The following is a 24,907-nucleotide window of genomic DNA, read 5'->3' as shown; positions in this document are numbered from 1 at the left end:
TTAGTGTCAACACAAGTATGATGAAATTAAAATTGTTTCTGGTTCATTAACATGTGACGCCTTTTCTTAGAAACTAATTTGAAGCTGTGACATTCCTCTGATATGAGCCCACAGGTCAGCCTGTCTAAATGCCTCAATCCCAGGTGGAGTGGCCATCCTGCCTGCGCCTCAGAACCTCTCTGTACAATCAACCAACATGAAGCATCTCTTGATGTGGAGCCCAGTAATTGTGCCTGGAGAAATAATATACTATTTTGTCGAGTACCAGGGGTGAGTTTTTTTGCTTCTAATTTTTTCACCCTTTAAAGAGTAGTTGGTTCCTGGAGGTACAGGCCTCAATCTGGAGCTCAAGGAGACTTTGTGAGCCCAGGGATAAGTTATTTCCCATGATCTGCCTCTTCTGTCTGCGTGGGCATTAGGACAGTTGAAGAAGCAAGGGAAATTGTCCTGTGGATTTGACAGTGAACTCTTTGGGAGTATAAGTATGTATAAACACATTTTGGTAGAGCTTCTTTACAGCAGTGAGCCAACTGTCCAACGCTAAAGAAAATCTTAAGAAATGAGTTTGCCTCTGACTTGAGGTGGATAAATCACTGGAGATGCAGATCCTTTGGAGGTGAGGGGAGACCTCAGTTTTCCTGACTCGGAGCATGCCCATAGGAGATAAATAAATCATGACCCTGAAGGTCAGCCGGACCTGGGGCCAAGCCGGCTCTGCTCTTCCCTGGGTGTCCAGGCTCTGGGAGCTGTTGAGGAGGGACAGGGACACAGAAGGTGCTCAATCTGTTGCATGAACAGTAAATACAAACTGAGCACTTATGTGTGTAGACATTCCTCTAGGCTCAGGGGTACAGGTTGAGAAGGTTCCTAGATATGGGGAGCTTACATTTAGAAGCAGAGACAGTAAAAAGGTAAAGAAATAAATATACTAGGTCTGCACTGTCCAGGGTGGCAACACATGACACAGATAGATATTTAAATTTAAATTAATTAAAATTACATTAAAGTGTCTGCTTTTCAGTCATACTCGTCACATTTCAAGTTCTTGATAGCCACACGTGGCTAGTGACTGCCGCAGTGAACAACACTGATACAGGACACGTTCTCTTGGGCAGCACTGCTCTAGGTAGCTGCAGGTCGTGTTCTGTGCTAGAGGAAGTGAGAAGGCTGATGCAATAGAGAGTCGACCCTGAGGCTCCTGTTAATTAGGTGGTCAGATATGATGAGCACTGGGTGTTATACTGAACTAATGAATCATTGAACATTATATCAAAAACTAATATGTTGGCTAATTGAATTTAAATTTTAAAAAATTAGGTTGTCAGGGAGGGTCTTCCTGGGGAGGTGATGTTTAAGCCGGTCTGAAGGACAGGAAGAGCCAACCAATGTGAACAGCAGGGATGGGACATTTGAGGCAGCAAACAGGCAGTCAAAGGTCCTAAGGTAACAGGAGCTCGGCTTGTGGAGGAATGGCAAGGAGGCCAGTGTAGAGGCAACACCATGTTTAGGGGCAGAGTGAGAGAGAAGGCCTGAGAGTCTTACAGGCCACCAGGAAGAGTTTGGTTCCATTTTGAGTGCTTTGGAAGCCATTAAGGAGAGAAATGTCACGGTCTGCTGAGTGATGAATGGTTTGAAGGATGGCAGGAGTTGAAGCTGGAAGATCAGTCAGGAGACCATAGCAAGGTCAGGGATGACAGCAGTTGAGATTGAAGGGGTGCTGCAGAGATGGAGAGGCCAGGACAGACTGGGGTTTACTCCTGTGTTTTTCTTGTTCAGTGACAAAAGGACTAAGAAAGAATGGATGGTTGGTGAGGGAAGAGAGTGGAGTAACTGGAGTGTGGAGCAAATGCTTGATTTTGCTGACTCATAAAAAGTAGGTGAATGAGGCAGTGACCTGCCCCTGTCATTGAGCCTGGGTGAAAGGGGCTGGTGTGACGCTGTGCCCTCCTCTCCTTGGCCAGAGAATATGAGAGCCTGTACATGAGCCACATCTGGATCCCCAGCAGCTGGTGCTCACCCACCGAAGGTCCTGAGTGTGACATCACCGATGACGTCACTGCCACTGTGCCATACAACCTCCGTGTCAGGGCCACCGTGGGCGCACAGACCTCAGCCTGGAGCACCCTGCAGCATCCCTTTAACCGAAACTCAAGTAAGGCACTTCTCTTCTTACTCCCCTGCTCCCATTGCCCTCACCTTCAGGAACCAAATTCACTGAGACTTTCGGGATTCTTGTTAGCATCAAACTGGCCTTGCAAAGCCAGAGTACCATGAACACACACGGTCCTAACTGGGCCATTTAAAAAATTACCAACTGCTTCCCACATGCCCTCTCATTTTGAGAGAGACTTTGGAAGTCATTCCTGACGGTCTCTGTCACGGTCTGCAAGTGGTGGGGAACACGGAAGGAAAGCTGTTCTGAAGTTGGGGGGGGTAGAGCTGGGACTGCTTCTTCCTACCTAGATAGTACCTCAATACATCTTACATTGCCTCCCATCTGGGGCCTCGTTAACCTCATATTGTTGCCTGTACGAGCAGCTTCTTTGTGCAATAGGATCTATATATTTATCAGACTCACCAGAAACAGCCACTGGGAAATGAACAACTTTTCTACAGTAATAGTACATGGAAAATGATTGAGAAAAAAGGATGGGAAGAATCCACATGCATGGCCAAATATGGCAGAGTGCAAGCAATGACAGGTGTATACAAGGGTATGTTTGTTTGGGGAACAGCAGGAACAAGGTCTGGTCATGTGGTGAAGGGCTTTGACATGAAACTTGTTGAAATCAGCAGAGGGGAGTCATGGAAGAAGAGAGGGTTTAGGCTAGTTCTATCTTCTATACCAATCACTCTGAATGCTGTGTGGAAAGTGAGTTGAAGTAGGACAGGTCTGCAGGGCACGGAAAGAGTGAGGAGGGCGTTACTGTCATTACAGCTGAGTCAAAATTGGTCCTGATCATAGAAGTGATGGAGGGGACAGAAAGGAGAGGACATATTCAAGAGACATGGCTGAGTTAGAAAAGACAGAGCTTGGGGACCAGTTATTGGGAGATGGAGTCGGGAGAGACAATGATGGTGTCTGGCTTCTAGTTGTGGTTGGTGAGAACGTCATCCAAGGCAGAGAACCCAGGAGGAATAGGAGGCACTCCTGGCTTTGGGCTCTTTGAGCTGGAGGCGCCTTCAAGATAGCATGCCACAGATGTCTGACTGGCAGCTAGAAATCAGGCCCTGGGGCTCAGACAGGCCAATATCAGATACCAGACAAAATTAATAACTAAAGACTTGGGAGCAGATGAGATTGTCCAGGGACAAGATGTGAGGACAAAGAGAACCCAGGATAGGATCCTGGGAAACCTCAGAGTTTAAAAAGTGAATGGAGGGAAGGGCACCCATAGGTGGCTGGGCAGGTAGTGTCATGGAGGGGAGAAGAGCTGCTGATAGACCTGAAGGAGGGCCCTAAATGGGTCTTTGGGAAAATGGCTTCATGGAATATTAGGGATGGTGGCGAGGCTGCTAGGTGGAGGATTGAACGGAGAGGGGAAGGAGCAAGGCAGCTTCTCCTCTGAGATGGGCACAGGCAATAATGCGACCGGGTTGGAGCTGTGGGAAAGGCAGGGGAAAGGCCTTTGGTGATCTCTGTTCTCTTGATGTAATGGAAGATCCTCTGCTGTGAGTGAGGACAAAGGAAGGTTTGGGGCAGCATCTGTAGTAATAGGGTGACTCAAAGGTTGCTGAGGAGTATAGAAGATCGGGTAGAAATCAGGAGGATTCAGGGGCGCCTGGGTGGCACAGCGGTTAAGCGTCTGCCTTCGGCTCAGGGCGTGATCCCGGCGTTATGGGATCGAGCCCCACATCAGGCTCCTCTGCTGGGAGCCTGCTTCTTCCTTTTCTACTCCCCCTGCTTGTGTTCCCTCTCTCGCTGGCTGTCTCTATCTCTGTTGAATAAATAAATAAAATCTTCAAAAAAAAAAAAAAAAGAAATCAGGAGGATTCAGAAGGTCAGGGAGCCCACCCTGGAAGGGGCTGAGGAAGGTGAAGACAGATTTGAAGGGGAAGTTGGCCCTTTAGAGTCAGACAGGTATGATTCAAATCCCAGCTCAGCCACTTGATAGCTGACTGTGCTTCCTCACCTGTAAAAAGGGCGACAGTTTGCGTTGCTGGGTGGTTGTGGGGACTATATAAGGTGAAATGTGTAAATGTTCTGGGCAGTGCTGTCCTATCATAGCTCTCAGCTATTGGTGTTATATTATTATTGCCCAAGGGATGCTTGGAGCTGAGAGCCGGAGAGCAGAGGATCGAAGAGGTGGGGGCAGGAGTGGGACTGCCAGAATGGGATACCAATAGGAATTGTGGTGCAAAATGGGGTTTCTCTGCCCAGGCCTCTTTCCCCAGGCACTGAGAGGCTACAGCGGAGGCAGTGGGATCCCAGTGTGAGGCACTGGGGAGTCTGAGGGGCACTGGAGGGTGCAGTGCCCGGGCAGCACCCAGCACCACCGCTCTCCAGCTCCTAGGAGCCTAGGGCTCCAGCCAAAACCATTGCTGGGAACTGGCAGCTATTGTTGGAAAGGAAGGTACAGGTCAGATGGAGACAAAGTGTTTACGTGGGCAGGGGCGTGCAGTAACAGCTCGTGCTCGAGGGGACCCGTGTAAACAGGAAGGGTCTCACTGCCGGAGATGCTGAGGAACAGGAAAGAGCTTGCGTACCTGCCTCAGAAGGTAGAAGACGGCACCCTCCGTGATCCCCGTGCAGACAGAGTCAGCTACGGAGTGAGGGTGGACTCGTGACTCCTAAAGGGGCAGTAAATCTGTTCTTTTGCCTTTGAAAAAGGCCACCTCAGTGTCTCCCCAGGCATGTGAAAGATCTTGTTTTAAGGCTCTTTCCNNAGAACAGGCTCTCCTCCTCTTCAGGGGGAGCCTTGTTGAGAGCAGAGTTTCTTCACCCTGATTACACGGCCCATCACGGCAGCGCTTCAGAACCACGTGTCTCGGGCCCATCTCCACACAGTCTAATTCGAGGGGTCCGTGTGCATTCTGTTACTGGGAGTTCACAGTTTCCTCAGGTTGTTCTCGTGTATAGCTGGGTTTGGGATCCACTCATACGGAGGCTAAATACCCCACAGAGCAGAGTCTAGAAAGACATGGGCTCAAATTCTGACCATTCACTGTGACTCTGGGCAAATCACGTAACTTCTCCGAGGCTCACTTACGCCTAAACAACAGGAATAGCGCGTGCTTTCCAAAGCTTGCTGGACGGAGAAACAAGTACGTAGAGCGCACAGAACAGAGGTTCCTGCCCCAACACTGTCAACAGTTTTCCTCTGAACTGAAATGACTTTAGGCCATTTTCTCTAATTCTATTCTCAATAAATTCGGAGATGAGAGGATCCAGTTTTAATCATGTTACTTAAAACTGAAGCTTCTGAACTGGCTATATTTTGCATAGTTGGTCCCCGACTTCCCCAGTTCTCCTGTCTCCTATCCAGGCAGCTCTTCAAATGCCAGGAAATGCTTTGCTCTCCAAAAACTCCCTCCAGGAACTGCTTTTCTTCTAAGTATCTACTGACCCCAGTGCAGGGGGATTTAGCCCAGAACACACCCCACTGCACTTCCCAAGCTAAGGCCACCAGTGAGGTGGCCCTTCTGGTCCCGCAGTGTTGAGATTTGACAGGCAAGTATGGATCCGTCATCAGTAGCCAGGGACTGGAGGCTGCCTGTGTGTGCCCTTCTGTTCTTGGTCTGCTGATGGGAAAGAATCCACAGGGGCTGTTTGAGATCCAACAATGTCAAATATGGGTGCTTGTGCCTAGGCTGTAATTTCTAGAGTTGATGATTGGAATTTGTAAAGCCCTCTGACTTTCCAACATCCCCATTAGAAATATGAAGTGAAGAATTCTTAGACCAAGAATAGAATGGCCAACCCACCCACAGGCTGCTGATTTCCTAATGCTTGAAAGTCATCAGCAGCCAGTATATATCACTGATCTCTTTGAGCTACCGTGATACACGTGCCCCTGCACGTATGTTCATTCCTAAGGGGCAAAGAATGGACCCAACTGTTTAATGTAGACCTGAGCTCATGCAGGTGTTCGGCAAGCATTAAGAAATAGCATCTGCTCGCTTAGATGAGTCAAGGTGAGGAACAATTTCTGCCAAAAAAGTAGAAAGAGGAACATGGGTTATACAATTTTAAAACAGAAAGAGATGTTTACCTGAGTATTCAGTCACTTTTCTTGAGTATGTGTGCCTCCTGGAGAAGGAGCAGAGGATTTTATTATGTCAAGGAGAGAAGTGAAAAAAAAAAAAAAAGGAGAGGAGTGAAAAAAGAGAATTGTAGTAAGTCTTTGTCATTTAAAAAAAATTTGCTCATCCTTCAAAAAGCATTTCCTGAGCACCTGCTGAATACAAGAGTATTGGTATACAGTAGTCCCCCTTATTTGCAGGGGATACATTCCAAGACCCCTAGTGGATGCCTGAAATTGAGAATAGTACCAAATCCTATATATACTATGTTTTTTCCTATACGTACTCATGATAAAGTTGAATTTATAAATTAGGCACAGTAAGAGATTAACAACAGTAATAACAGAAGAACAATTATAACAATACACTGTAATAAAAGTTATGTGACTGTGGTCTCCTCTCTCATCTTGTGCTGTGCTGGCCCTCCTCCTTCTCGTGATAATGTGAGATGATAAAATGCCTATGGGAGGAGTGAGGGGAATGAGGCAAGCACTGTGTATTGTCCTTCCGATCCTGTATCAGAAGGAGGACCATCTGCTTCCCTCCCAATCACAGGTAACTGAAAGCCCAGCAAGCAAAATCTCCGATAAGGGGGCTGATGGTACAGCTTCTGCGTGCTGGGGAGTTACAGCTACCACCCCCCTTCCCTACAACCCCGGTGTGTTTCTATTGATGACTCGGTTCTGGTCTCTCAGGACAGAAACCAGTCCTGTCTGGAACTGCCTTTGATTCTCTCCCGTCTTGCCAACAGCCGTCCTCACACCACCTGTGATGGAGGTCACCAAGGACGGCTTCCACCTGGTTATTAAGCTGGAAGACCTGGGGCCGCAGTTTGAGTTCCTCGTGGCTTACTGGAGGAGGGAGCCTGGTGCCAAGGTGAGACTTCCAGCCTTGGCCTTGGAGTCAGGCCTTAGGAAAGGAGTCACAGACCTCTGAAGGGTGGGTGAGGAAAGCTGTCCCCTGAAGTGCTCACCGTCTAGTCTAGGGCTGGCCTGAGCACGAGCGGGCCTGGGTGCAGGGTGGGAAAGGAGAGATGGGAGCACACTGACAATCCTAGAGCCTCCTCTTCAAAGAATTGCCTTGATCCACGCCAGGCTCACGCCAGATTTGCTGAAGCATGGGGGTTGCCTCTTTGCCCTAAACTCGAACATAGTATGATGCACAGAAGCTTTCAGTGCACGTCTTCTCCCTGCCCCACCTGTCTTCTCAGCCATTCTTCCTGGTACGTTTAGGTGCAGCAGACCAGGGTGTTCCAGATCATCTAGATGATTTCAAGAGCATATGAACCTGGCACAAGCCTCTCGAGGGTGTGTACCTGGGTAGGGTGCAGAAGTTGGGGCAGAGAGCCAGGAGCTGGCTTGTGAATAAACCTGTCTAATTATCAGTCAATGGGCCACCCAGAATGCCTTGATGGGGCACTTCCCCCATCCTCCTGTGGGATAGTTGCGGCAGACCGGGTTGGGTGGGATGTCTGCACTCCCAGAGTGAATGGCCAGACAAACAGAAGGGCTACAGATTGAGCAGGAACTGAGGGATAGTCGACCTGTTGGAGACCCCGTCCGAGATGATTTGCCAAGGCTTTTCCATGTAGAAAGGGACTTTCACGGAATCTATGAACAAAGCTGGCCTAGGCTACCTCTGACCTCATAGGAGTATGTGGGGGACAAAGCATATGTCCTACCACCTACTCAACAGGAACGATAGTTTCCCCTGAAAGGTGATGTGTGTAGGTGGGGCAAGCAATAACAATGATTTCTGGTATTTACTCCTGCCGGGTCAGGGCCTAGTGGTAGGACAGGACATTGCCAGCCAGGCAGATGGAGTAGTATAGGGGACAGATCAGGACCTGGGCAGGGGGGAGCATGCAGCTCCCTCAGATTCTTTGGGATGGGGCCCACTCCCCACCCTTGGTAACAGGGAGTGCCAGTGCTGAGAGAGGCGTATGTACCCTGAGTCACTGGGGTTTGGCCCAGACAAGCCTCCACAGGTTCACATGTGGAGCACAAGCTTCCGTGGGTGGATGGGGGTAGAGGGGAATACAGATGGATGGACAGATGGGTAAATGGGTGAACGCGGGAGGAGACATATCCCACTGGCTCCATTGCTCCTGTGCCCCAAGGCTCGTCAGGTTTCTGACTTTCAGGTGTTTGTGCAAATGTGACCTTCTCAGAGAGGACTTCCCTAACCACTCTGGTGCCTTCTCCTCCTCCTCCTCCCTCCTTGCCCTGCTTCCTTTTGTTTCACAGCCCCATCACCCCCTGACACTTGTCACACAATTGTCCGTCACCCCCCACGTAAACTCCATAAGAGCAGGGACTTTGTTTTGTTCAGTGCTGTATCTCTCAGGGCCTACAACAGAAACTGGCATGTAGGAGGTGCTAAATAAATAGATAGAATGAATGAATGAATGAATGAGAGGGAACATTCTGTATGCATCCCAGAAAGGAAATCTCTAGAACTCTCCTTCCTTGGCTCTTCTTGCCCTTTCCTGCCCTGCTTCTGCCAGGGTGTAACTGTTTTCTGGTCTAAAGGAACATGTCAAAGTGGTGAAGAGCAGGGGCATTCCGGTGCACCTGGGAACCATGGAACCAGGGGCTGCATACTGTGTGAAGGTCCGGACGTTCGTGAAGGCCATTGGGAGGCACAGCCCTTTCAGCCAGGCAGAGTGTGTCAAGGTGCAAGGTATGGATAGCCTGCCTCTTCCCTGGGAGTCCTGCAGGGGCCACAGCCCCTCCTGGTGGATGTTTGGCTGCCTCCTGGGATCCTTTGGTTCCGAGTTTCCCCTAGGTTTCACTGACCTGCCCCCCCAGCCGGGTGGGGGTCTGGTGAAAGTGTGCTTTCCTGTAATTCCCCTCGAGGCAAGAGTTCACCCTAGGGCTGGTTGAGGGCACTCGAGCAGCTGTGTGGAACACTTTCCTCCTGAAAAGTCCCCTAGGCCTGAGGTTAGATGTTGAAAGGCTGGTTTACCCTGATGGCAATGGCCTGGGAACCAGGGTGGGTTGGGGTGCCAGAGAAGCAGCCAGGGGTATGAGAGTCAGACCTTGCAAGGAGGCCCCGCGCTGTATATCACTGCTGCTTTCCTCTGGAAGGGACCTGGTGGAAAGTCTACAGAGTCCTCCTGTTTGGCTTAATTTTTCTCCCTTCAATTTTTAACATTTATTGATTGATTTATTTATTTGAGAGAGAGCGAGCATGAGCAGGAGGGGCAGAGGGAAGGGGAGAGAGAATCCTAAGCAGACTCTGAGCTGAGCAAAGCCTAACACGGGGATTGATCCCAGGACCCTGAGATCACGACCTGAGCTGAAACCAAGAGTTGGACGCTCAACTGACTGGGCCACCCAGGCGCCCCATCCCTTAAAGTTTTTATAGCATAAAACCCTATGGTGTTAACAAATCCTTTGAAAAGAAATGAAACAAAACCAAACCCCACATCGCACGATTTTGCTGCTCAAATACCACTGATATTTTTGTGTGTAACTTTTTCATCTTTAAATAATTATTATTTAAAAAATGTAGTGCTTTCGTATGATTAAAAAAATATAAGATATATATGGAAAATCTCCTTTCTATTCTTCCCCATCTTTGCAATTTCAGCCCCTTCCCATAGGTATTAGCTTCTTATATATCCTTCTAAAGATTTTTATTTATATTTTTTTAAAAGATTTTATTTATTTATTTGAGAGAGAGTGAGAGAGCAGAAGTAGGGGGAGCTGCAGAGGGAGAGGGAGAAGCAGGCTCCCTGCTGAGCAGGGAGCCCGACTCTGGAGCTCGATCCCAGGACCGTGAGATCATGACCTGAACCGAAGGCAGACGCTTAACTGACTGAGCCACCCAGGCGCCCGTCCTTCTAAAGCATTTTAAATGCATAACAAGTAAATGAGAATATTTATAAATATATTTCCCTTCTTTTTAGCACACATGGTAGCATATTCTATGCATTGTTCTGGATCTTGTCCTTTTTGCTTTTATAGATCTTATAGATTTGTCCATATTGATAAAGAACTTTGTCATCCTTCTTTACAACGTCACAGTATATAGTTGTGTGGATGGATAACAAATTTAACTAGTCCTTCATTGATGGGCGTTTCATTTTTTTCCCAATATTTTGCTCTTATAGCCAATGCTTTAATTAATTGCCTTGTATATGGATCATTTTGCTGGTGTGTATATATTTGAAGGATAAAGTCCTGGAGGTAGAGCTGCTTGGTCAGAGGCATGCACATTTGAATTTGGACCGCTGTTCCCAAATCGCTCTGCAAGGTGGCATGGTCGTTCCTTCACTGTCCATGTATGCACACACGTTGCAGTCGTGTAGCACACACACTCTGTGCTTGCTTTTTCACAAATATCAAATTCATCACGTTTCCACACGGATTTTCTGATTACTATTTTATACTAATTTTAAAATCATTTAAGTCAAGTTTGTTAAAGAATTCGAACAACACAGGGGCGCCTGGGTGGCTCAGTGGTTTAAGCATCTGCCTTCGGCTCAGGATGTCCCGGGATTGCACCCTGCATGGGGCTCCCTGCAGAGCTCCTGCCTGCTGCTCCCCCTGCTTGTGCTCTCTCTCTCTCTCTTTCTCATTCTCTCTGACAAATCTTTAGATATTTATTAATTTATTTGTCAGAGAGAATGAGAGAGAGAGAGCCAGGCAGAGGGGGAAGCAGGATCCCCGCTGAGCAAGGAGCCCGATGTGGGACTTGATCCCAGGACTCAGGGATCATGACCTGAGCCGAAGGCAGACGATTAACTGACTGAGCCACCCAGGCGCTCCAAATAAGTAAAATCTTAAAAAAAAAAAATAATGCAAACAACACAGAAGTATGTAAAGTGAGAGGCACGTGTTCTCCATTCTCCCCGCCAGCACTCAGGAGGCTTCCTCGGGCAGGTTTGACATTTAATCTTGCAGTCATTTGTGGTACCAGTGCCCACAGGCACAAACGGGACTGTGCTGTGCTTGCCATTCTGCCCCTGCTTGTCGTCACTTACAAGCATATTGTGGACATCTATTCATGCCAGCAGGGATGTGGTCTACCTCATTTTAAGAAGTTGCATAATAAGTGAATTTATCGATGTGCCAAAATATATGTAACCATCCTCCTCCTAACATATATTCTGTGCTTCCCAGTCTCGCCACTACAGCGTGCTGTAGTGAGCAAGTTTGTGTATATCCCAGTTCCCATTTTAATAGCTGACTTCCTAAGGTACCATGCTGATGTCTCATAGTGTATTAAATCATCTCCTGTTTGGGGGTACTTAGATCATTTCTATGTTTTAGGTCATTTCCACGCGCTTTTGGTGATGTTCATTGATTGACGGATTCATTCATTCAGTGAATACTTACTGAGCATTGACTATGTGCCAAATGCTGGCCTCGTCACTGGGATGCAGCAGGGAAGTCCCTGCCCTCAGAGGAGCTTATCCTCTAGCTGGGGAGACAGGCTACCAACAAGTAGACGAGATAGTTGCACTTGGTGGTCCGTGCTTGGTGGTCCATACACAGAACACACCAGAGCGTACCTGGAGGTGGAGGTATGCCACTTTGGGTGGAGAGAAAGACTGGTTATGAGCCTGTCGCCCAGTCCAGCTGTTGCTAGGAACTGTTTTCTGCATATAATTGTTTCCTTCCTTGAAATTATTTTTTGGAAGCCACTCAGGGGAGTAAATGAAAGGGTACGAACGTTTGTTTATTTCTTGATGTGTGCTGCCAAAGTATTTTCCAAAAGCATGGAAACCAAGTACGGCGCCCCCAGCCACGTATGTGATACCACCATCTTCTCCGTGGCCTCCTTGGCTGTGCTGCCCTTTACGTGATGGGTGCGCGGTCTGACCCGGAGGGGCTGCGGGAGCCACGTTATACAGAACAGAAAGGTGGGAACATAACCTATCACCCCATCTGCATCTCCAGATGCTCACACTTGGCACTTTCCGATACATGTACTTAGTAGAGTGACCCTGGGCTTTGCAGCCAACGCTCCCCTGTGACCTGGGGTACGTCACATAACGATAGCAGGGGCTCGGTAAATCGCAGTTCCAACGTGACAGTTTTCTGAAGGCAGTATTTTCCTTCACAATGTGAGTCAACGCCAAGAGCAAATTGTGAAACACATTTTGTTTTCAGTTACCGCCCAGCTCCCCTCTGTGCGGCTCCCTTCCGGCACCCCCCTCATCCTGCCAGGGTCCTGGCGCTCTGCCTTCCTCCCGGCAGCTGCGCCAAGGTACGAGCTAACACGGCCAGTGGCCTCACACATGATGCTCCTCCCTTTCCCTTCCCAAGAAAAAGATTTTAATCTTCCCTGGGGCTTTCTGGAAACAACGCCTTCATCTGGATTCTAAAAATCATGGTTTTAATGGTAGTAATTTTAGTCACTAAGGCATATGTCAAATCTCAGGATGTTGGCATCTGCTGTCTTGGCCGCTGTGCAGAGCTAACTCCAGGAAAGTGAGAGAGGCCAGGACTGGTGATTTCGTCTTCACTCTTGTCTCCTAAGCTTGCCCTCATCTTTTCATTTCCAGGAGAGACCCTCCCGCTGACGCTGGCCCTGTTTGCGTTTGTTGGCCTCATGCTGATCCTTGTGGTCGTGCCCGTTTCCGTCTGGAAAATGGGCCGGCTGCTCCGGTACTCCTGTTGCCCCGTGGTGGTGCTCCCCGACACCTTGGTAATGGTATTCTTTTTTCCTTTCAGCATGACGCTGACCAGATGTAGTTTGAGCCTTAGTCTGGCATGGGTGCACATTCTGTGGCTTTACAAGCATTTGCACAAAGAGAAGAGAAGAGGATTTATAGGAATTCACTTCTGATCAGTGGGGCTGGGAGAGAAATCCCCTTCTCTGGGGAGTGGTGACCTTCCTCAGGCTCCCGTCAGTCCACTGGTGCTTGCCCTTAGGACCTGGCACAGCCAAGAGAGCAGGTGTGTTACACCACCCAGAATGCTCGGCATTTCAAGAGTCATGCACGGCCTGACTCTTCTAGACTGGCCCGCAAGGATTCTTGGTCCCTTGCCATAATGAAAACAGCAGCTACATTCTGTAGTATGTTCCAGCCCAACATATTCAGTTCATATGCCAAGAGCTTCATTGGTTTCCCGGGGAAAGTGCATGTGTGTGAAGCCTGCGTTGTGGACACTAGGCCACAGGTTTGAGTCTCCAGTGCAGGTAGGTCCTAAGCCCATCCCAGGGTGGGAGAAAAGTAAAAGCAGGCCTCCAGCAGCTTCCTTTGTTCCATTTTCCTGCCTCCTGTGCCCTCCACCCACCCCCAGACCTCAGTACATAAAGCGGCACAAAACGAAACAAAGCAACAACAAACAAAAACAAACCCATCCCTGTCACCTCAGGGATTTCTCACAGTTCTCTCCTGGGAAGAGGGAGTTAGCAGTCAGCTTCTCAGAGGCAACTAGAATCAGAACTGCGTCAGCTGGGAGTCACTCTGGAAGGAGTCACTCTTGGCATATCTGCATGGCCTTGAGAGTGCGGGCCACGTTCTCCCTACGCGGGGGAGTCATCCTCCCTGTGATCCGTTCTCCAGGACACCCTTTCACCTTGTTAGCCTAAGGCCAGCTCTCTGTTTCTTTCCAGCACTTCTGCCTAGTCCTAACTTTAGCTGACGCTAAGTGCAGAGTTAAGCACCAGGCATTGTTCTAAGGCTTTTCGTGTACTGACTCATTTCATTTTTCCTCTTCCATAATTGCTTACCAATGTGCGGTTCATCAGCGCCCTGCCAGCCCACTCTGAAAGACTAAATGGTTCACTGCTAACCACGAAGGCCCCGTGGTGTGGCGAACACAGGGGGCCAGGGCGGGCCTTTTCCCCTTCAGCAAGAACCCGAGGGCTTATAGTTGCCAGAACCATGAAAGGATGTGTATTCCACATTTGTTGGAGTAGTGTTTTATAAATATCAGTTGGGTCAAAGTGTTTGATAACCCTGCTCTGATATGTTGGTATAGTTCTTTTAGTCGTTGAGAACGAGAGAGCAGAATCTCCGACTGGGAGTGTGGGTGTGTCTGTTTCGATGTTTGTCAATTTTTCCTTCATGTATTTTGACGCTGCATTTTGGTGGCGCACGTTGTTGTCATGTCTTCCTCAGTGATTGAGTCTTTTATCATCACAAAATGTCCCTTTTTATCTCTGGCAGTATTCCTTATCCTGATATCAGAATTGCTCTCCATTGTTTACTGTTTGTGTGACATGTCTTCTTTCCATATTTTTACTCGACACATATCTGTGTCCTCATATTTAAAGTATGTCTCTTGTAGCAGCTTATGTTGGTCTTAAAATTTGTTTTTAAATAAATGCATTCCAATAATCTCTGCATTTAATTGGAATGTTTGGTCCATTAACGCTTAACCCCCGTCCTCTCACTTTCTAACCTTTGTGTTTGTACCCGTGTCTGTCACTGTTCATGGCACCAAAAGAGACACTTGCCCTCAGACAAGGAACTGTGAAACCCACCCAGTGACATTACCTTCTTTCAAGAGTCCACTTTTGGTTGCTTGCCAGCGACTTAAGGAAGTTGACTTTATGTTGTGATCAGTTTTTAAAGTTGTTATCTGTAGGAGGATTGGTCTGATTGGTGCTCCTCCACCGTAAGTAGAAGCCGCACCCTGCAGTCAAAGAGGAGGTCCTGGACCAACCCAAAATGATAATGGGAGGGGAGCATCCCTGGCTGAGGTGGTCACAGCTCTTCTTTTCCACATGTGGTAAAAAAATTCAGCCTTCCTCAGCTGAACTCCATCAATTAGTCACCTTTTGTGGTTTTCCTCTCAACTTTGTTACTCATGCTTACCCTCTGTTCACAGGGTATTCCATTCCTAACACCGTCTCTCATTTTTCTTCTTCTGGGTCTACATTCAGCAGCTCAGCAGAGGTTCCTCTCTCCCTCAGGATCAGGGGCACTAGGATCCTTCCAGTACCCAAAGTGAGTGACAGAGCAAAGGGCCAGGGAGAGAACCACGTAAAGGGTCAGTTGCTTATAGAATTTCAGGTGCACAAGAAGAGCCCTCAAATGGCAAGAACTCCTAGGGGTCTGAGTGCATTATGAGCCACACCCTAAATATAGCTTTTGGAGAAAACCGAACAATTTTAGAGAAGACCAGAAACAAGGATATTCTATAAGAGTGTATGGCCACTTTCATCCATGGAAGATAGATACCACTGCCCTCGACTACGTTTTGCTTCTCTGTTCTCCTTACCATCCTCCCTACGTTGTTCTAGTGTCTGTGCCTATATGTGCATTTCTTTCCCTAAGCTTTTTAATGTTTATTGTTTCTCCCTCAATTTTTTAAGTGGACAGTTTCTCTGAGTATATGTATTTCCCACAGTGCTGTATGAGAAATTGATCACTAGTGTCCATTAAATCCCAAACCGATTCTGGAGCTGCATGTCACCACTACCCCTCTTCTGCCTCAGCCTGGACTTTAGCACAGCCTAGCTGCACTTCAACGTTTGCCTTAGTTATAGATAATCCTCCGAAGTATTAAAAAGTAACTTCCAGCCCTCCTTGCAAAACCCACGCATCTTTCCAATTAAACCATGGGAAATTACCAAGTGGAAATCCTTGACAATTCTTCAAAAATCCCTATTGAGTTTGTAAGTATTTAATTTATCTGTTTGGATTAAACATTTCATGTCTACATCTATAATTTCATGGTTGGTGACGGTTGCACTCTGAAATACACCATTAAGATTTTCTTTCCATTCAAATTTATATCACAAAGTAACAGTCTAAAGCAAAAATATATATGCAAAGAAAATTATATCAAGAATGCTCAGTGTGTAGTCCCTATTTTAAAGTATTTCTTCTTTTCCTGTCTTTCATCCATAATTTCTTTATGGGGATGGAGGCTTTGGTGCTAGAGGGTCTTCCTTTCCTTTCTGTGACTCACTTTATTCTTTCTCTTTTTGTTGTCACATTCCACTGTAATGTAGGTAGCAAGCATAAAGATGGCCCCAAGTTAGTCGTTCTTCAGTGGGTCATCCCAAGTTTGGCTTTGTGTACTTTATAGAAAGTAGAGTTTGTGAGCTCGGATGCCTCTGGCTCAGACAGGTACAAAAAAAAAAAAAGTGTGCACCTCAGTGAACATAATTGGATAGGGAGAGATGGTAGGGACCATAGCAAACATGTTTCAGCTAAAGAATGCAGCTGTGTTCCAGCTCCAGCATGTTGTTGCTCGTAGGAAATGTGAGCCAATGCTGCCAGATCTCCAAGGTTTGTTTGTTTGTTTTTAGATTTATCTATTTATTTTATAGAGTGAAAGAGAGAGAGTGAGAGCGAGTGAGTGTGTGTTGGGCAGGGGCAGAGGGAGAGAGAGAGAACCCCAAGCAGACTTCCCACTGAGTGCAGAGCCTGATGTGGGGCTCAGTCTCATGACCTTGCCAAGATCATGACCTGAGCCAAAATCAAGAGTCAGTTGCCCAACTGACTGAGCCACCCAGGCACCCCACCAGATCTCCAAGTTTTAAATAAGAAGCCAGAAATCCAAACATTTATGAGAAATCTCCTGATTTTTGAATGTTGAAAAGTAATTCAAATAAAAAAATCAACTGAACCTTGCTTTGAAGTTTATTCTAACCTATGGGACAACAGTTTTACACCTTTGGAACTTCTAAGATTATGTGTTTTACTTTCATGTTCTAGAACCATACTGTCCAATATGGTAGCCACTATCCATATGTGACTATTAAGCACTTGAAATGTAGCTAGTCCAAATTGAGATGTACTGTAAATATAAAATACACAACAGATTTTGAAAAACTCATTAATATTTTTACATAGATCATAAGTTAAAATAATATTTTAATAATAAAATGCCTTATTAAAATAAATTTTACCTAGTTCTTTTTACTTTTTTAAAATGTGCTACTGGAGAACTTTAAATTGTATATATAGCTCAAGTTATGTTTCCATTGGACAGTACTTCTCTAGAGTTAAAAAAATAATCATATATAATCACTGCAGTTTTAGGTAGCTGTCATCCTAAGGATCTGATGGGACTAGCAGGAGTGAATTGGTGGTGGGCTCCATGCTGACACGCCCCCTCAGTGAACCCTGTGTGTACGTGGTCCTTCCCTGTTATTTGCTCATGAACATTAGGACTGAGCCCCACAGCCGCCTCTTTACAAACAAGGATCAAAGGCGCCTGGCTCCATGACACTAATGTCTCCCAGGACAGAGGTGAAGGAACCTGTTGTGCCTAGTTGCTGTGTCCATGTGTCCTTCTTTGGCGTGATGATGGGAAGGGCCGTGGGAAATAACTGTAGAGGAACCTCATGAATTTGGTGCAGGTGAGCAGGCTAGGAACAGTGGGGAGAGTCCCTCTGAAGTGTTGACAGGTGCATTTTTACAGCCGGTTAGGAATACATATCAGGGTTGCTGCGAGAAGGTGGTAGGAACATGAATACGAGTGGGAAGGGACTCCTGTTTATGGAGTCCCATCTCCGGACTGGGCACCCTGCCATGTGGTGCACACTGAGCATCACAATCCAGGTCATTATTTTCAGAGTTCTCTGCCGGAAGAAGGTTAGGCTTGACCAGAATTGCCTTCTGGGCTTTTGTGGGTCAGTGTCCCGGAGAGAGGAGCACTGACATAGTAGGGCCGCAAGAGATCTGCTGTCAGGGAACTGGGGGATGATCAAAGTCAATGTTGGAAGCCCCTGAACCAGGGGTTAGAATTGTCTTTGGGGTTTTTTTTGCTGCTTGAAAGTTAATCAAGGAGCTGGGATTTCTGCAACATTCTCTGTAATTGTGACTACTACTCTACTGCTACTACCATCCCTCTAATAAATATTAATGAAAATTATTTTTTCAGAAAATAACCAATTCACCCCAGAAGTTAATCAGCTGCAGAAGGGAAGAGGTGGAAGCCTGTGCCACAGCCGTGCTGTCTTCTGAGGAACCCTTCAGGGCCTGGATCTAGCAGGCTTGGGGAGGGCCCAGTTGAAACTGAGAATCTGGTTGGCACAGCCATGAGGGGAAAGGCCCTGTATCTGTTTTCCTCCACGGACAAAGGACAAGAAAAGCAAGAAGAGCCTGCTGTACCAATGTCTAGAAGCAACTGTCAGAGGCAGACTGGTTTGACAGAACACTCAGTGGGGGTCAGGAGATGTGACCTCTAGAACTGGGTCATCTGTCATTCACTGACTCAATGACCCTGGAGAAAGTGGCTTGGTTGCTCTGGTCCTCAGTTTTCTCATCTATAAAATGGGGGAATTAACCATACGACCGTTAAACCACTATGTATATCTGGCACTTGCAGAGCTTTGGGAACCTGGCAGCACTGCACATTGTGATGGGTTCAGCTTTTCTGCGGAGCAGTATATAAATTTTAACAAGAATGATAAAAACTTTTTACACCAGTTGGCTTGGAGATCCCACTCTTCTAGAGGAAACCTTGATGAGGAAAGGAAGGATGGGTACAGTGTTGACTTCCCTTCAAGCCAAATGCTTGTGCAGAGGCTAATGGCTCAGCCAGCTCTACAATACATGACCTGGAAGGAGGCCACAGGCCCATGGAAAATGGGACATGCTGTGCATACATGAGATATTGTGAAGGGTAAATAACACATGCACACTGAAGGCAGCGGCTAGAATGCATGTGTATGAGGAGAGGAGAATGCAGAAGGATGTTGATCATAAACGTGGTATTTTCTTTGTTCCTTTCACCTGTACAGTTGTTAAAGTATAGAATTAAAAATAAAAAGGGGTCACCTTGGGTAACCAAAAAAGTGGTCTTTGGGTTCTATTACATCATCAGCCTTGTGTTCAGAGAGGCTCCTGAAGGCCACCATTGGTCAAGAGTTGTGGGGATGACCCCAGGTGCAGGATGGAGCAGGGAAAGANNGGCAGGCAGCTTCCGGCCTCACGAGAACCCTGACTGGTACAGCTGGCTAAGGCCTTACCTGGTCAGGTTGCTCTTGGTTCTTCCTGGAGGCCGTGCTCCACAGGAAATCTCTTTGGGTACCTCTCCTCCTTAAGACAGCTCACTCAGGGTGTCCTTAGCCCCTTCTAGCATGTTCATACAAGACCCACCTTTGGAAGACTCTTCCTGCCCCTCTCCCTACCAGATGAGGAAAAGAGTCAGGGTTAGAGAAGGAATGGAGAGGGAAGTTTCTTGAGAAGCAAAGGGATTGATGGGCAAGGCCTGTGCCTCCCTTCTTAGCCCCCAGCTTTGGAGCCTGTGAGTTGGTTTGTCTCCACACGAACTTCCTAGGCCCCTTCCAGCCAGCCTAGAGGTGGGACAATCTAACTACTTCAACTAGATGTTTCTCCTACAAGATAGAGGCCTACAACCCCTCTCCACCTGGTAGGGTCTCAAGTAGCCAGGGGGTGGCTCTCCAGAAGGATGATATTCCTGAAGATCTTTTCCTTTGTACCATGTTGCACGCTTCTGTGTTCGACTTTTTCATGAAGAGTATGTGTTAATTTTATATTTAGCCTAAACTGGAAACATATTTTCAGTTCGCAAAAATAAAGGCCATAGTACTATACTGGTCATCACTCTCCCTCGTCCCACTTCCTTGCCTCTCCACCCTGGGGCTAATGTGCCTCTGTCACCTGTTCAGGCCTAGAACCCAGAAATCACCCTTGATTTCCCTCTGTGTGCGTCCCTCTCACAATTTGTCCCAGTGCTCATACATTTCTGCTGGTATATATATGGATATAAACATTTCTCTCAACTATTCTGTTGTCTTCCCAGTTCCCAAACATGCATTTACTGAGGTCCAACCATGCATCAGACATTGAGCTAGTTCCCCAGAGTAGAGGGGCTCCCTCCTCTATAAACACTAGGAGTGTTTATATTCTGACTCCCCAGGCCTCCTCTCCTTTTACCCCCATCACCTGGCTCTTTATGACACTTAAAGGATTTTGTGAAAAGGGGCACAGTTAATAAGTACAACAGAAGAGGAAGCCTGCGCATCTCTGCCCTCAACCCCGAATAGACCCCCTGCCCCCAGAATCAAGCCCAGCTCTCCCAGCCCTGCCCTCAGGCAACAGCTGCCAGAGTCCAGTTGAAGAAAACCCCCTGCTCCATGAGGTTTACATTTCCACCGGGGGAAAGGGGAAAGAATAACAAAATAATACAAAATCAAATAACGATAGTAATTACTTTTTTTAAGTGAATTATCCAGTATATTGGGAGTGTATAAGTCCTATGAAAAATGAAAAGGTAGAGCAGAAAATGGGGGGTGGGGGCAGGTTGCAGCTTCCTCAAAATCAAAGTGAATGGAAACCGCTGGCCCACAGTTACATCTTTGTATAGCCACGTGGGGTGGGGTGATTACGAGTGCCTCTAGAACAGAGTAACTTGGCAACGAATCTTTAGGAGTCTGCAGTCTAAAACAAAAACTTTGTTTAGTATTTGTACTATGCGTATTGATAGTGTATTTTTGTTTGTTTTTGGAGCTATTCTCTTAAGTTGTCAGAGCAAATAAATAATTATGGTTATTTTGATAGATAGGAACCTAGATTTCAGGATTGGTGAAAGGGAAGGCTAATTGTAGACACAAATTTGACTAGAAGCAATGTGTTGTTAGAATTGATTTGAGCATATCAATATGAAGTCATGCCTTCATAAAACACGTAATTAAAAATATATTTCTTTTCTTTCCTGTTTTGTTTTTTGTCCCCCCAAAATGGCCCAGTAGCAATGTTACCCCATAACGCGCGTAATGCACCCTGATGCCTACATTGTGGTTTCTAACGCTATTTCTCTCCCAAAAGGAACCAGAGTTTCTTGGAACAATGTCTGATTCCATGTCTGGTCTGGGGCACAAGAATATGGGGCAATCTCAGAACACCTAACACCTTGTTGGGGCAGAAGCAAAGCTTGAAATAACCAGGGCATTTGAAAGCTAAAAGGGTCTCCACCAGCCAAAGTTGGGACAGAGCATCAAAATGAGGATGTTGGCTGACATCAGTACATTTGAAATGTCATGAGTCCATAATAACACATAAAAGAGCAAAGCTATGGTACAGTGAATTCTCAGAAAAGATGAATAGAATGCATTTCAATTGAGTCTTGTTATGCAGTCATGTTGAGTCTTGTTATGCAGTCATATCAGTGAAGAATACCGGTAAATGTAAATACCTCTGTCAGAAGGCACTGGTCTCCACTGCCATCAATCCCTGGCCCCAGCTGCGATCCTCTCCCCACCGGGCACCTGCGACAGCCTCTTTACTGGCTGCTTTGCACGTCCAGTCCTTCCGCACTTGCCAGGCTCCTGTCCTGCCAGGGATTCCCGGAGACGTGCCTTTATTTTCCTTTTACGGAGGTTTTGTAGTTTCAGTTTGTCTGGTTAGCCTCTGTGCTACTTCTCCCCGTCTTTTACGTGTGTGTGTGTGTGTGTGTGTGTGTGTGTGTATAATATATATATCTTACATATATAATATGCATATATATATTTTATTTTCTTTGTGCCCTATTTTATCCGTAGGCTAATTCGCTGTGGATGCAGAGCTCTGAGTTTCCTTTGAACCTGGCCTGACTTGATTGATTGCTTCAGGGAACTTTCGCAAAGCTTCTGGAGCCCACCTGGAGGGGGGATCTCATTAAGTCCGCGGGTGTCTGGCGCCACCTTGTGTTGGGTTCTGGAAAAAGTATTTTCTTCTGTTCCCACTGAGCCAAGAGACCCAAGTTTCCTGGATGGAGAGAGGAAAACTCAAGGCAAGTTTCCTAGAATGAGAACTCAATTACAAAACCTCTGTGGGCTTGGCCCCTGACAACCCTCCACTGTCATTAGTGGATTCAGAATTTAGTGGCCGCCATATCCTCACTCGGGCTCTGTCTCCAGCACATCATTAGGGGCTTCACTCTGCCTGCATGGCTCTCCCTCCCTACTAGGCCCTGGGCCTCTGCCTCACTCTCTTCTGTGTCGTCTTTCCTCTGTGCTATCCTTCCTTATCTCTTAAAAAAAAAAAAGAGTTGTCTGAATTTTTATTTTTTCCATGTGTCATATTTCTAGCCTATTCTTGGACTAGACTGACTTCCTGGGGTGTTCCTCAGGCCATGGTTCATGAGAGGGTAGTCATATCAAACCATTGTGGCCTCTCCTCTGTGAAATTTGAAACTGGCATACAAGATTTGACCCCAAATTACAGTTTTGTCTTGTGGGTTCCAGGGACCCTGAGGTCCTCAAGCATCTAACAAAAAAGGCTGGAAAACCCATTCTTGCCTGAAATGGGAGCAGGCACATGTGGGAACAGGAGGCTCCCAAAAGGAAGACACAGCCCCTCCTGCTCCCTCAGTGAGAAGCTGCAAGCCCAGGGGAAGTTGTAAAACCCCATTAAAGATTCTGGAGGGAAAACTGAGCAGGAGTGCTCTTGGGTACCTGCAAAAAGTTCCATGAGTAAAAGCACAAGCCCTCTTACTGTGAAGGAGGCCCTTGTCCCTGGTCCCTCCATTGGATCCCCTTGGGGAAATTTTTAAAAACTGCTGAAAAAATCCTGGCTGTTAGAAAAATGAATATCTGTACAAACTTCAGTAACTGCTACATTTTGCTCCTGTATTTTAAGCCACTCATCTACAAAGTGGCCCCATGCCTCCACATTTCCTGGAGATGCTGGCACGTCTCTGCCAAACTGCGTTGGTGTAAGATGAAGCCTACAAACATCGTCTTAGGTTTCTAGCCTTGGGAAATTCTACCCCAGAACTAGGGCCCTCTGATGTCATCCCACCTACATTATTGAGGCTGATGTGCCTTTGCAGGTGAGGCTCGTGTCACGAAGATGAAAATTACTGCATTTATAGGTACTATTCTTGGATAACCATAAAGAATTTGATTCCCTTGCGAGAAAATTAAAAGCTTTGACTGGACTTAAGATACTGCTAATTGGGGGCGCCTGGGTGGCACAGTGGTTGAGCGTCTGCCTTCGGCTCAGGGCGTGATCCCAGCGTTCTGGGATCGAGCCCCACATCAGGCTCCTCCGCTGGGAGCCTACTTCTTCCTTTCCCACTCCCCCTGCTTGTGTTCCCTCTCTCGCTGGCTGTCTCTCTCTCTGTCGAATAAATAAATAAAATCTTAAAAGAAAAAAAAGATACTGCTAATTGATTTTGGTTCTTCACTGCCAGTTGAGGTAACAATACATAACACAGTATATTAGTCTGGTAAGGGAATGTTGAACATTATAAAAGAAGGGTGGGCTTATAGTTCATAGAAGGAGGAAGATAAATTAAAAAGTTTAGGAGATTAGAACAGGACTTTAGAAAAAAAGAAAAAACAACCGAATATGTGAAAGTAATATAGGTTGGATAGGTTAGTTAACAGCAGCCAGAAATCATATAACCAATCTTGATATTATACCCAGGGGTTAAGCCATTGCAGATGGGCAGATAGTGGGGAACTGCAACTGTCGTGCAGAATTTTGGCCACTGTACTGCTGGAGGTCTCTCCAGTATCTTGTGTCAGAGAGGACCTTCTTTCTCTTAGTGGCCGCCAGTCTCCACACCCTAAGAGCTTTGGTCTGTCGACTGTTCTAATGCTAGGGCTCTCAGATTGAAAATGAAGGAAAACGGTTGAACCAAAACTCTATGCCAGATAAGGACTCACAGAGTCAAATAGAGTGAGAGATTATAAGTGACTCTAGAGCAAAGATTTCTTCCTCTTCTTCTTCTTCTTCTTCTTCTTCTTCTTGCGAATCCTTAGTGGAATGCAGCCTAAAAACAAACAAAAAATAAGCATTAGAAACGTTGAACTTTATTAGGTAATTAGATAGTTCGCATTAATGTTGTAATATTTTAGAATTATTTTCTTTTCAAAGAAAACAGGCAATTATATTTATTTTGTTAGGAGTCTAGATTTTTTTTTTTTTAGCATAAAAGAAAAGGAAGTACCATCGTAGCATCAAGGATTTGAGTAGGAATACTGCATTGTTAGACCTGAACTGGAAACATCAATATGAACTCATGCTTTTAAAAGAACAAAAATAGTAAACTGAAAACATACACTTTATCTCTTGGTCTCTTGAAGGGGCCAGGGAGACGTGTCACCTGACATCGCATCTCAGCGTGCTCATTCTGGCCTGTAGTTCTCTTTTCCCACTGAAAGCACCTTGGGAGAAATGGCAGATATCTGTACTTTGAGCTGAAAGTTCACGATGAACCCAAACAGCTAAACACCAAGATCAGGAAGCAGGAGTGTTTAAATAGATTAATGGAATCCAAAGGACATAGGAGCCAATCTAGAAGGGGCTCCCACTGACAAAGTTGAGACAACTTGAACATTAGAAATAAGAATACTGGCTGAGGTCAGTTGACATGTAGTAAATCTGAAGTCATGGGTCTAAAATGGTATGCAGAGCGCATCCAAATCATGCAGACTAAGAGAAGCTTAAAAAAAAGTGTGTTTTGTTGGATTACTGTCTTCTCGATTGCATAGATGTAGAAAACAGAAACCAGTAAACACGAATACCTCAGTCAGAAGGAATTTTTATGTTTCGAGGGAACATAAGTGGATTGACCCTATAAGTTGTAACCCTGACAGACAGGGCCATGTAAAAATATCAGATCCAATGGAAGTATCTTTGATTATGCTTATGTATTAAGAAGACCCATTAAGTTGATGCTTAGGAGTTAAGGTTTAATGAATCCTGGCCTTCCAAAATTCCTGAGTCTGGCTTGTGTTTGCCTCTTCGGCCAGCTCCTGGCACCCTCTGGGGACAAGGCAGGAAATA

At 46.4% G+C, this 24,907-nt stretch overlaps 1 protein-coding gene across 1 annotated transcript in view; it reads left to right on the top strand.

Moving 5' to 3' along the window:
• IL20RB (interleukin 20 receptor subunit beta) overlaps positions 1-20,842 on the top strand; it is a 42,090-nt gene extending 21,248 nt beyond the window's left edge. Inside the window, exons 2-7 of the mRNA XM_040636777.1 lie at positions 144-270; positions 1,962-2,152; positions 6,995-7,119; positions 8,775-8,925; positions 12,761-12,903; positions 18,048-20,842. Coding sequence (XP_040492711.1) covers positions 144-270; positions 1,962-2,152; positions 6,995-7,119; positions 8,775-8,925; positions 12,761-12,903; positions 18,048-18,155 — 845 coding nt within the window. The 3' untranslated portion in view covers positions 18,156-20,842. The remainder of the gene's footprint in view (positions 1-143; positions 271-1,961; positions 2,153-6,994; positions 7,120-8,774; positions 8,926-12,760; positions 12,904-18,047) is intronic.
• Positions 20,843-24,907: the final 4,065 nt, after the last annotated feature.

The sequence above is a fragment of the Ursus maritimus genome, unplaced genomic scaffold (genome assembly GCF_017311325.1).
Source record: "Ursus maritimus isolate PB19 unplaced genomic scaffold, ASM1731132v1 scaffold_20, whole genome shotgun sequence".
Lineage (NCBI taxonomy): Eukaryota > Metazoa > Chordata > Mammalia > Carnivora > Ursidae > Ursus > Ursus maritimus.
Note: the sequence above shows the minus strand (reverse complement) of the source record. Positions and strands in the feature narration are given on the sequence as shown.